This window comes from Pholis gunnellus (genome assembly GCF_910591455.1).
Source record: "Pholis gunnellus genome assembly, chromosome: 12".
NCBI classification, from domain to species: Eukaryota; Metazoa; Chordata; class Actinopteri; order Perciformes; family Pholidae; genus Pholis; species Pholis gunnellus.
The window spans coordinates 836,281-848,571 of NC_136539.1; the positions used below are offsets into that span (position 1 = coordinate 836,281).

The 12,291-nt window shown below is 40.7% G+C and overlaps 1 protein-coding gene across 2 annotated transcripts; it reads right to left on the reverse strand.

Moving 5' to 3' along the window:
* Nucleotides 1–1,461: 1,461 nt before the first annotated feature.
* On the reverse strand, nt 1,462–7,933 carry nmi (N-myc (and STAT) interactor). 2 transcript variants are annotated; one of them, XM_079169787.1, is made up of 10 exons: nt 7,818–7,933; nt 7,680–7,721; nt 7,515–7,583; nt 5,744–5,902; nt 5,545–5,661; nt 5,222–5,384; nt 4,394–4,500; nt 3,973–4,159; nt 3,073–3,170; nt 1,462–2,122 (listed from the first exon to the last, which is right to left on the reverse strand). In XM_079169787.1, the coding sequence occupies exons 2-10, from the start codon at nt 7,716–7,718 to the stop codon at nt 1,916–1,918; spliced, it is 1,146 nt and encodes a 381-aa protein (XP_079025913.1). In that variant the 5' UTR covers nt 7,719–7,721; nt 7,818–7,933; the 3' UTR covers nt 1,462–1,915. The 2 variants fall into 2 exon arrangements, with proteins under 2 accessions (XP_079025913.1, XP_079025914.1); XM_079169788.1 differs by having other exon boundaries at nt 7,680–7,915.
* Nucleotides 7,934–12,291: the final 4,358 nt, after the last annotated feature.

Below are 12,291 nucleotides of genomic sequence, written 5' to 3' on the forward strand. Positions count from 1 at the left end.
AGGAATGGAAACTGAGATTATAATATCACACATATTTATTCTTCAAACATTTCATTTTGTCATTGAAGCTGTTTTGACAAAAGCGAGTATATAGATTATATGAAATGACCTCATCTTGTGAGGAAAGAGCCTGGAAGACGTTTAAATCAGCGAGTACAAAGTATAAAATAAATACCCACAATTGTACGTAATATTTTTTGACGTCATGGTAACGTGATATATTGGAGCAAAGTGCTGTCCCATTCCTATTTACACCATTTCAAGCCCTCACAGTCTCTCACATTCAACAATCTACCAGGTGTCGCCAGTAAGTCCCTGAGGGTTCAGGTTTGAGGCTTTAGGGGGGACGTTGGGACTGGGCCGAAATCTGCAAGAGAGCCCTCAAACACTATGATTTAACAGTGGGACAGCCCTGAATCCTCCCGGACTTTGCGGGAGCGTTACCTTAAAGTCTGTGAGTGTAGGGATTGGGATTGGATCGTTGTTGCAGATTGGCGGCTTGTTAGGCTCACCCGAAGCTTGCCACGGTGCCACAAAGTGGTATCAAGTGTGGTTGTATCAGAGTAGTTTTAAGATTTGGAAATATTTGTTGAAACTCCGTCTACCACCAAAGCCTTGTTCGAAAAATATTTTCTTATGTTGAGATGAATAGTTTACGGAAATGTGAGTGCTTCATCATTTAGTCCAGCAGAGGATGTGTTGACAACTTCTTGGAAGACGATGAGCAGTAAAAGATTGAGTTGCTCCTTCATTAACAGTGTGTTAGTCAACCAACCATAGAAACTGGGTGTAAATGTTCATGATGTATTGATGGTTCTTTGGTAACTCTTATCACAGACTGGAGATGAACCTCTTGGATCTGAACGACCCCATGACGCTCCGCTCAGACTTTATCTTTTGTTTTTCCACTTTCACATTTAGATTTGTGGTGCTGGAAAGGAGATCAGTAAGCCTTAGTGTAATGGAGGTTTGTTTTATTCTATAACTATGGAACCCATTTCTACCAGCAAGAGAAAGTAGTGAGAACTAGAAAAGGCTATACTGGGTTATAAATATGAAACAAAATCATGAGATAACATGTCAAATGTTTTCCTTTTTAAGTCAAACTTATGACAGTAAGTCAAAGGTTTGACTATTCAAATGTGTCATTCCTAACACTGACTTTTAATGTATCTTAATAATGTATATTAATCATCTGTTCTGCATTGAATGGCTCCTTATTGAAGCAAAGTCACAGAGAATTCAAATGAATGAACTGACCAGCTCTGAACCCATTAGCTACATCAAGTGATGTTGTGGAGTTGAGTTTGAGTTTTTCCCCTCCGATATCCGACCAGTTGTGGGGTCAAAAGGGCCGAGTTTATTTGAAAGTCCTGCGGGTTTTCTGTGAGCAACCTCCAACCATATATTGAGTGATGTTTGGATGGATCCAGTCTCAGTGAAGAAAACACTACTCCTGTGGTTGATTCAGCATTCAGATCTTTTAATGAGCACAGAAGAAGAGAAAGTAGGACACGTTTAAAACATGTCCAGTATTGGCCTAAAACAGGAGGACAGGAAGTGTGCCAGTGTCACTAATAATACCCAGACAATCACTGAGGCAACTGCTTTATCTTCAGCTTGTGTTTGTGCACCTGTGACCACTGAAGGGAAGAGCATCAACAGCTTTCTAAGGAACGGTGTAACATGAAACCCAACAGTGAAACAAGTGATCCATTGTGAGGCTGTTGGCGTCTACATACTGGTGTCCTCTACATATACGTGTTAGAAAACAGTGCCTTGCCCATGAAATCACTAAATATTCTCGTCTAATTCTCAGCAGGACAGAAAATAAATGAAATTTTCATATCATATTAATATATTATAGATATGATTTTCTAATTCAATCAATCATAGGAGATGGATGAGGAGCAGCTCATGTTGCAGCTGTAGGAGCTGAGTCCTCACAGAAAAAGGCCTGCAGAGCCTTCCCCCTGGAGGCGTACTGGATGCTCTCTATCTCACCGCCGAAGTTGCTGGGCTTCTGAAAGTGGATCTCCAGGTGGTCCTGCAGGTCCTCCTCGTCCCCCTTGTCCTCGATGTCATCCAGGAGGATGGTACGCTTTGGAGAGCCACAGAAGGTCTGAAATGAATCGCCAGCAGATGGTTATTGATGATACCACTGATATGAACTTGAGCTGTTGATCAGGATTTGATACTAAAAGGATCCAGTATTTGATGCCAACTTCTGATACTACAGGTGGGATAAGTACACTTCAGTGTCTGTCACTGGTTCCCAAACAGTTTTTCTGGGGAGCCACTTAAAAAAAAGAAAAGAAACCGCAGCGATCCCCCAACAGGCCTCATCTCTGAATCATGAGGAGCATTTGTGCAGAAATGAGTGTTCCTGACCACTTTTACTGCCATCTCCACATGACCTTATGTCATTTTGAATAGGTAAACCCAGTGTGCGAAATATGGGGGTTCTTGGGGGTCTAAGACCCCTTGATTGACCCTTCAGACCCCCTGAATGCCTCAAAAAAAGTCTTCAAATCTTACTAAGAACCTGGATTAAAACAGGACATCGTCGCTGCTCTTCTTGGAGTTGTTTTGTGAACATGCTCTCTATCTGTGGGGGGCTCAGGCGTGTGCATGTGTGTGGGGTTATGTTAAATACTTTTTGTAATTACATTTAGGAGGAGTTAACAGACACATTCTCTTCATTCCTCTCATCAGTCTCCTTTCATAATGGACTCACGGTTATAACAAGACTACAGCTAGCAGAACCACATGTGGCTCTAAGGTGAACTGCAGATATTAATGTTGAATAAAAGATTATGGAAGAAATCCTGCTTATTTATATGGCGACCCTGTTAATATCTCTCCCGACCCAGTCTTTGGGAATCACTTGTGTATTTTATCACATTAATGTACAACAAGTTGACATTAAACACATGATGGTAAACATACTTCATCAACATTTGACTTTGTCAGTAAGATGATCAAATGTTTTGTAGAAACTCGAGCTGTGTGATGTAAAGCACGACTCCAACATCAAACAGGTGCCTGACAATCAGAACAGCTGGATCTCACCTGGAACTTGCACAGCTGGTATTTGTAAATGGGTCCAACCTGCACGTTCACTTCAGAGTCCAGATCCACACGGTACCTCCCCCTCAGGCCCTCAGCAACTACACACACACACACACACACACACACACACACACACACACACACACACACACACACACACACACACACACACACACACACACAGTTCATCCAGGGTTGCATCTTGAGTGCAGCATGTTGACAGTTGTCATTGTAAGATGTGTTAAGCAGCAAACAACAGAGGAGAGAGGTTCCAGCCTGTGTTGACACATGAACAATCAATCCCTGAATCCCAACAAATGCACACAAATCCATTACTGACTGCTTTTCAATGAATAAGGCACACATGAACACACTAGGATCCCAAAGAAGACACGTGAGATTTGACAGAGCACCACCTGTTTCATCTTCTCCTCCCGGGATTCACAGCCTCTGTCTCTTTTGGCTGCAGCAGCTAACACTCACAGTGGTTTGTGTATCAAACAGGTTGGGCTGCCACTGTCCATATAAGGAGGATAACTAACAGGTGGAGACCAGGCGTAACCATAGTGCTGAATCATGATGCATCAATGAATACACAGTAGCCTGGCTGCCGTGGTTAGAGACATGTGCCCTCAGTGTTAGTGTGGCATGTGACGGATTTCTATTCTAACTATTCTTGACTCTTGTTGCATTCATGATATAATTAGCCCTGAACATTTGAATGTTGTCATTACTCTGAATGAAAGCTTGTGTCTTATGAGCTCTCCCTCCCTTGCAGACTGTGTCTGGAGTTTCAGTCCAGAATCTGTGTCTAATGAGCTTCTCTCAGTAAATCAGATGCTAATGACACAAATCCACTGAGACACGTTTGCTCTGCAGCTCTGGCTCAGAGAGTTTTACCTCCAGGGTGGAGGAAGGTGATCTGTCCTGTCCCAGTGTTCCTGTCGTACTCCACACCGTCCACCTCTCCTCCTCCTCTGCTGGGCCTGGAGAAACTCATCTCCAGTCGCTCCTTTGTTCTCTCCTCTGGTATGGAAGGGGGGATGTTGGAAACCTTGAGCTCCTTTCTGGACACATCGAGGTGGACCTACATTGGTGACAATAATGCTCAGTGCAAAGAATACAGACCACGTGTACAGTATGTAACACATTGAGCACCATTGTTCTGCGAGTCACTTTGATGTTGGGAAATGAGTTGAGCTACACTTGTAGTTTATTTTGTCAGTGTCTGTGGGAAAAAGGAAGCTGAGCTCGCTCTCGCTCTCGCTCTCTCTCTCTCTCTCTCTCTCTCTCTCCCCTGAAAGTGGACAACAAAACGTACCTCAAACTTAACAGCAGGATCCATGGTTATAGTTTTTGGTTTCACATCCAAACTGATGTTCTCACAGGACACAGAGCACTTGGCAATCTTCAGGATCTGAGAGGCCACTGGAGGACAGAAACATAGAGCCGTCACAGTAAGGCTACATGGGTTTCTCTTTTCCATCTCCATACACACCAGCCTTTCATCATCTCCGTCCATACTAACACGCCTGAAGTCCCTGTCTTACTGGAGAGCATTTATGCTTTGGTTCCTTTACACTTTCTGTGACCTTTACAATAGTTGTGCAGAACAAAATACGCATTGATAAGAAAAGGAAAGTCCTCTGTTTTGTATCCATTGCCCTCCCCGAAGCCACAAACCGGGACTGATAGGAGCCAATCAAGAAGCGAACATTGGTGTCTGCGTCTCTGTTTCTGCCTATCCAGACTAAAACACAACCCAGGAGTTCTCAAACTAAAACCGTTTAGGTGTTAAAGTAGCAAAAGATATGCTTTCTAAAAAGAAACCCATCCGTGTGGCGGTAGCATGAGGATAATACTGTGTCTTAATGAACCACAGGACACCGTTATTGTTCCACTCCCTTCATCTTTTGATACATGTCCAAAACAGCAGCCCCCCCCCTGCTGGCTGTTTAACTACATTGACTTGAGGTAATGTTAAAACGTTTGCTATGTGCATGTCTACTAATGCATGTATTTGACATAGCCAGTCAGCCCTCAGCACAGATTGTTGAGACTTTATTCATCTAAATCTAAAGAAAAAAAGAAAAGACAGATTAAGAAACCAGCTACTTGTCATATTCCAGCCTATGACACAGAAGTGTACCCTTCTCTTCTTCAAAGGTGATGAGTGCCTGTCCTCCCTGCAGGAGCACAGTGGGTCTCTGGCTGATGGCAAACACTCCTCTGATTTGCTGACTGTTGTCTTCCCCCTCCTCTTTACTCTGAGCCCTGAACTCCACCTCTGTGTCTGGAATCTGGGCGTAGATCTGCAATACAATAGACAACAATAATGACATAAAGTACAGTTGTTAGTTGTTATTGTTGGATGACTTGTTGGATGACTTGTTATATTGTTAAGATGTTGTATTCTGTTGCTGCCATGCAGTGGCAGGTTGGTGTAGTTAGATGGACTGACTTCATTCCCACCTTGAATTTCTGCTTCAGTTTTGTGGACTCGGCCCTCTTAGCCTCCAGCGCAGCTTGACATCTCTTCAGTTTGTCCAGCAAATCCTGTCTGCGTCCACCAAGCTGCAGGATTTCATCCTATGAGAGAGGATCAAGTGAAAACATGCAGTGAGTCCTTTGTAATTCTCCCTGTAGATTTACAGAGTAAACATAACTGTACCTGCACTGTGTTCATGTTTTGCGTGAACTCCTTCTGACACTCCTCCTGTTTTTTAAGTTGAGCCATCATCTCCTGCTTGGCCTTCGCCTTGGCCTCATCTTCTTCCAGTTTTTCCAAGATCAGCCTGGCTTTCACATCATCGGCTTTCTCTGCTTTAGTCTGAAAGACACAGATGGAAAAGTTCAGAGAGACTATGAGAGACCTGTGGACAGTTTGCACCGAGGCTGTTTCTAACAGGAAAAGTAGTTCCAGATAATGATTAGGACATTTCAAGAAATACATATTGCTGCTGAATCTTTTTATTCTGTCAACACCACAAACTAAATCCCATTCACCTGAATTGTATAATGGAGGCTGAAATCTGAGAGGCAGATATGTCAACCTGGACACTACAGTATCTGTATGGATCGATTCCACCAGAGGGACGAGAGATAAATAATCCCTAAATTTGAAAGGCAGATGAATACCCAGATACTCATGTCCATGTATACTCAGGTCCAAGTGCTGACTTGCACATGGGAAGACTTCACATGGGAAACACATTTCCGAAGATGTGATCAATTCATAGGCAGCCATGCTTTTCAGATATTTCATGTGAAAAAATATAAATGTACTTGAATAAATGCACTATACTTGTATAGTTTGTTTCTAGTCTTCCGACTACTCAAAGCTCTTTAACACTACATGACATCATTCACACATTCACACCCATTCATACACCACAAGAACAGCCTACAGGAGCAATTTTGGGGTTAAGTGTCTTGCCCAAGGACACATCGACATGGACTAGAGTACTACTACTAAGTAACATTAGACCTACTTTAGGCTAAGTTACTAAGTGACGTTAGGACTACTTTAGGTTAAGGTACTAAGTAACATTAGGCCTACACTAGGCTAAATTACTCAGTAACATTAGGCCTACACTAGGCTAAATTAATAAGTAACGTTAGGCCAAGTTACTAAGTCATGTTAGTCCTACTTTAGGCTAAATTAATAAGTAGCATTAGGTCTACACCAGGCTATGGTACTAAGTAACATTAGGCCTACACTAGGCTAAGGTACTAAGTAACATTAGGCCTACACTAGGATAAATTAATAAGTAACATTAGGCCTACACTAGGATAAATTAATAAGTAACGTTAGGCCTACACCAGGCTATGGTACTAAGTAACATTAGGCCTACACTAGGCTAAGGTACTAAGTAACATTAGGCCTACACTAGGATAAATTAATAAGTAACATTAGGCCTACACTAGGATAAATTAATAAGTAACATTAGGCCTACACCAGGCTATGGTACTAAGTAACATTAGGCCTACACTAGGATAAATTAATAAGTAACATTAGGCCTACACCAGGCTATGGTACTAAGTAACATTAGGCCTACACTAGGCTAAGGTACTAAGTAACATTAGGCCTACACTAGGATAAATTAATAAGTAACATTAGGCCTACACTAGGATAAATTAATAAGTAACGTTAGGCCAAGTTACTAAGTCATGTTAGTCCTACTTTAGGCTAAATTAATAAGTAGCATTAGGTCTACACCAGGCTAAATTAATAAGTAACGTTAGGCCTACTTTACCCTAAATTAATAAGTAACGGTAGCTACATGTTATTTAGCTGTGCAGAGTCAGAACAGAATATAATGTATTTTGCCAGATTATGTTTTGAGACTTCCGGTCTGCTGAAATAAAACAGTTCTCTGTACTTGACCCTCTGGAACGTTCGTATCAGGCTGTATTCAGACAGTCAGGAGGTGGATTCTTACTTTCCATGTCTCCAGCTCTTTATTCGCCTCCTCGGATTCTCTGGCTTCCTCTTCCAGACCTCCGTCCTCCTGCCCATGAGAAACATTAGCTCCGTTAAACTCTGGTAATTATGTGGCTGGTTCACTCAGTTCTCCACCGAGAAGTAACGAGCACACGATCCTTACCTTGCCATTAACCGGGCGGTTACTGCAGATGTCAGCCATGACCTGACGGTTTCGAAAGGGAAACTCGGTAAACAATGTAGTCTGCGACTAACAAAAGCCAGTTAAATGAGCCAATATTAACGATAAATCGATTACTACCTGTTCTGTACTTCTTTGCTGCTTTATTTTCCTGTCGAAGTGCCGTAAAGTGACAACACACAGAACAACTGCGGTTCCAAAGGGCTCGAATCAAAAGTGAAAGTCAGGACTTGTCTGACGATGACGCAGCAGTCACGGCAGAAGGAGAGCGGTATGTGAATAGACATTTGTAACTGAAGATGGTGGATGACTGCTGACATCTCATTACAGGGTTTTTTTTCAATCGTTTACAGGCATTTCATGAAAGCAGACCTTGTAATCACAGATCAGACGCACACACAACGCAAAAGTCCACAAATCTCCTGCAAAATAAAACTGCATTCAAAAACATGTTGTTTCTTCTGAAAGTGGCATTTTGTGTCCAAATGACACACACACACACACACACCATCATGTGAATAGACATTTCTAAGAACCAATTGAAGAGAGATCAGACTTAACAGGGGTATAATTGTTCAATAGAAAGTCATGAAGGGAGGACTTGGACTGAATGTCTACTCTGCTCCATGAAGAGATAGATCTGTAAAACACATGCAGTCATGGTCACATTAACCTGTTGAGGGAACCAGAGAACAAGTTCATCCCTTCGCCCTGCTCTCTGTGCATGTTCATATGCCTGCTGCCTCCACGTTTCCATCAAAAGAACAACACAATTATTTAGCATTGTCAACTGGAAGCAGAGGTTGGATCTGCTGCTGAGTGACAGAGGCTAAACCTTGTTCCCGATCGCAAGCTCTGACAAAATAACTACACAGTAAAGAAAAATGTGCTGTTGGGAAGAGACGCTTTCGGCATCATCGTAAGTCTCTGGATATATATAGATATATATACACACAGTGACTTTAATAATATACTTGTTTTAACATACTTTTGTTTGTTTACCATATTTTTTCTATTTTTCTATTATGTCTCATACTATTGCACTGGGTTTTACTGTTATGCACCAAGTCATTGAGCCAAATTCCTTGTATGTGTTACGTACTTGGCAATAAACAGTTTGTGATTTTGATCCTTTGTTGTATGGCATGAAATATATGAACTGGTTACTCAAGCTGGTGCACACACCGAACAAGATAACTCAGTTATATTTTTGGTGCAGGGTCTGAGGTTTAAACCAAAATATGAGGCCTTTGCTTCATTCCAGGGTTCAGGTCAGAAACGTCCCAATTCATCTAGATTCACATGGACAAAAAAAACACTCTGATCAACAAACCAGAACAACTTATATAACTTATATAGCATATGAATGAACATCCCATCCATTTTCTATGTATTCATTTAGTTAAAAAATGTAAAACACATACAATTTTAATTTACAATGTATTTTACAAAAAATATTCTTATTATTCTCTACAGAGAAGTGAAGCTTAAAGTGGAGGAATCTTTGAGTACAGCAGTAAGAGTTGCATTAACTTGCGATGCGTTGACGTCAAGCGCAGTGGATTCCTATGTGACTATAACAGCACAATATCTCACAGAGGACTGGCGACTCCAAACTAGAGCAGTACACGTAAGTCACACCGGGGCAAACATGACAGACCTCCTGTAAAATGCAGCATAAGAATGGGGGATTGCCAACAAAGACCTGGTGGTTGTAACCGACAACGCTTCTAACGGCGGCGTGGGCGTTGCTGTTCAGTTAGCGGGATTCCTGCATGTGAAGTGTTTCGCTCACACGCTCAATCTGGCCTCACAACGGGCGTTACATCTGCCAACAGCAGCCAGGCTCATGGGGAGAGTGCAGCGCATAACTGGCTCCCTGCCCTCGATGTCCACGCATCGCAAGTTATACTGAGTTATATAACTCTTATATCGTACTTATATAAGTTATAGACACGTTTGCATTCAGTTAAGTTGGACGATGTAGAATGTAATACAAACAGTTCAGTTTGTCAGGTGCATGCAACATTTATGACAGTGTTGGTCAGTCTGTCTGCTTTACAATCCTATTTTGCTGAAATGAAAATGATTGAAGTGAGATGAACAGACTGAAAACTTTATCTTATTAGATAAAACATGTTGACACAGTCCTTTGGGGACATTATTTGCGGTTGAAAAGAGTAATAAATCGCAATATATGTTATCGCAATACTCAGCATATCGTAGTATCGTGATAATATTGCAGTATCGTGATAATATCGTATCGTGACCTAAGTATCGTGACCTAAGTATCGTGATCTAAGTATCGTGATAATATCGTATCGCAGGATCTCTGGTGATTCCCACCCCTAGTGGCTGCCTGCATTGAATGGGCATGAATTCACAGCGGTCACGGTGGGGGGAAAAGGGGGTTTGGCAGATGGTAGGGTGTTCAGAGAAGCGATGGTAAAAGTTCACTACTCCATACTCCTACAATATGGTGTTGAGTCCGACATATGTAGGCGGACAGGTATAGTGTTCTGCCTTAATGTTTTTTAGTGCAAATGCTATCCTTTGGAGTAAATTATCAAATTAAAAAAAGGAAACAAATATCCTGTGTTGCACTTCATGTCACAAATGTAATCAATGAATATGTTGTCAAGCTGAAATCACAGCAACGTTAACCAAAGTACAGTTTATTTGCCCAAAAGCCAAGAGCAATGAGTCATACAGAGTCCGGAGTTGTTCTGTATGACTCTGCCCTCTAGTGACGACTATGAGGTTCAAGAGGTGTGTGACAATGGAGCCCTCTTCCCTTTTCAACTTTAATGCTTTATTGTGCAATGTCATGATTTATAAACAATAATACATTATCAATCAGATAAATCTTTGGTATATGTCTAAGCAGAACAACAGGAACTCTTGGAAGAAAACTAAGAATGAGACAGATGAATATCAATGAAGAAATAAAGAGTTATGAACAATAAACCTAAAAAAAGGACAGGTTCTATTACAGTAATATATAAAGTCCAGAGTCCTAAGACTTAAGGTTCACATTTTTCCAGATTTGTTCCAAAACAATGCTCACATGCTCGTATGCACTTTGAAAGATTTTGGTCATTGTAACTGTAATTATTCTTCCCCTCGCATACTGGCCAGGAACATTTTCAATGCATGTGAAAGGGGCAACTCAGCCAAAGCTCATATCGGGCTTCAGCACTTTGAAAATCAAATGAGTATGTTGAGTAGCGTGCAGGGGACGTATAGTAACACAGAGGGAATATTGTACTCAGACGACTCAGTTTTTCCTTCATTACATGATGTGTGATTAAAGTGTAACAGGTTTGGATTAAATGAGTGAAAGTGAAAAGCAACAGAACACATGGAAGTTACAATGAGCTCCTTAAAATCTTTTTATTTCTTTTCCACTGAGTTGTTAAAACAACTTCAGCCTGTATTTAATTATTATATTCAATTGTCATCATATACTTTTATTTATTTTCTTCATAACCTGTCACTTTACTTACAGCTCATAAAGTGATGCTATAACAGATGTTTATAACACATTAATCCATTTCAGAAATGTAGAATTGATAATCTGTTCTGACGCGTTGGAGCAGTTCTTTATGTGTCTGAATAACTGAATAAAGTAATGGTAGTTATAATGTGCTGTGTAACACATGACTCATATTCTTCTTTTACATGTGTTCTGCTTGTTATTATTACTGTATATATTAACAGAATTATTGTCGTTATTGTTATTATTAATGAATAACACTGACAAGCTCGCATCCGCCCATTAACCAATGTATTTATTACGGTTTGACTATTTATTTTTATTTTTGGTATATCTTTCTTTTTTATAGTCACCCCTTCAAATAGTCATTTTTCTTAGCGGTTTGCATATTTGTTTATTTTTTTTATTTCTATCTAAAACTCCTCTGCCACCATAATATTATTCCTAAATTATAATAGTTATTATGAATTATCAATGTCAGTGCTGAGGAATCAAGACCACAATGGGCCAGCCCCCCTTCATAAGGGTCCTAGGACGACACAAAGCTGGACCAGTCAGTCAAAAAATCAAACAAACACAAATCAGGTTTTAAGGTAGGATAATATTGGTGTAAGTGTACATTATTGTTATTATTGATAGTACGATTAATATTATTGTAAAATTCTTGCTATTTGCTCTTTTATTTATTTATTCTCTTATTTCCTTTCCTATGCTTTCCCACAACTCAGACACACACATGCACAAAGTGATTCATTTCCAACTCGTAGATACTTGTAAACATAAAGGTTCTCAGAATGTGGGGGAGGACGGGACAAAGTGGTCGTGCCAAACAAAGAGAAATCAATAGAACAAAGCGAGGCCTGTAGAACTCCTACCTCTGAGAAAAAAACACCAACAGAAAGACTTAACTATCTTATCTAAAAATGAATTCAACAGAATGAATACAGGAGTGTTAATCCCAGGGTCTCTGGACTAAAGTGAACTACGTGTGTGTAAAATGTAAAAGGAGCCTCATCTCACCTACCGTCCTCAACCTCCACCACAAACCTTCTTAAAAAGTTTTCTAAACAGCAACAGCTCAGACAGCACGTCAAGAAA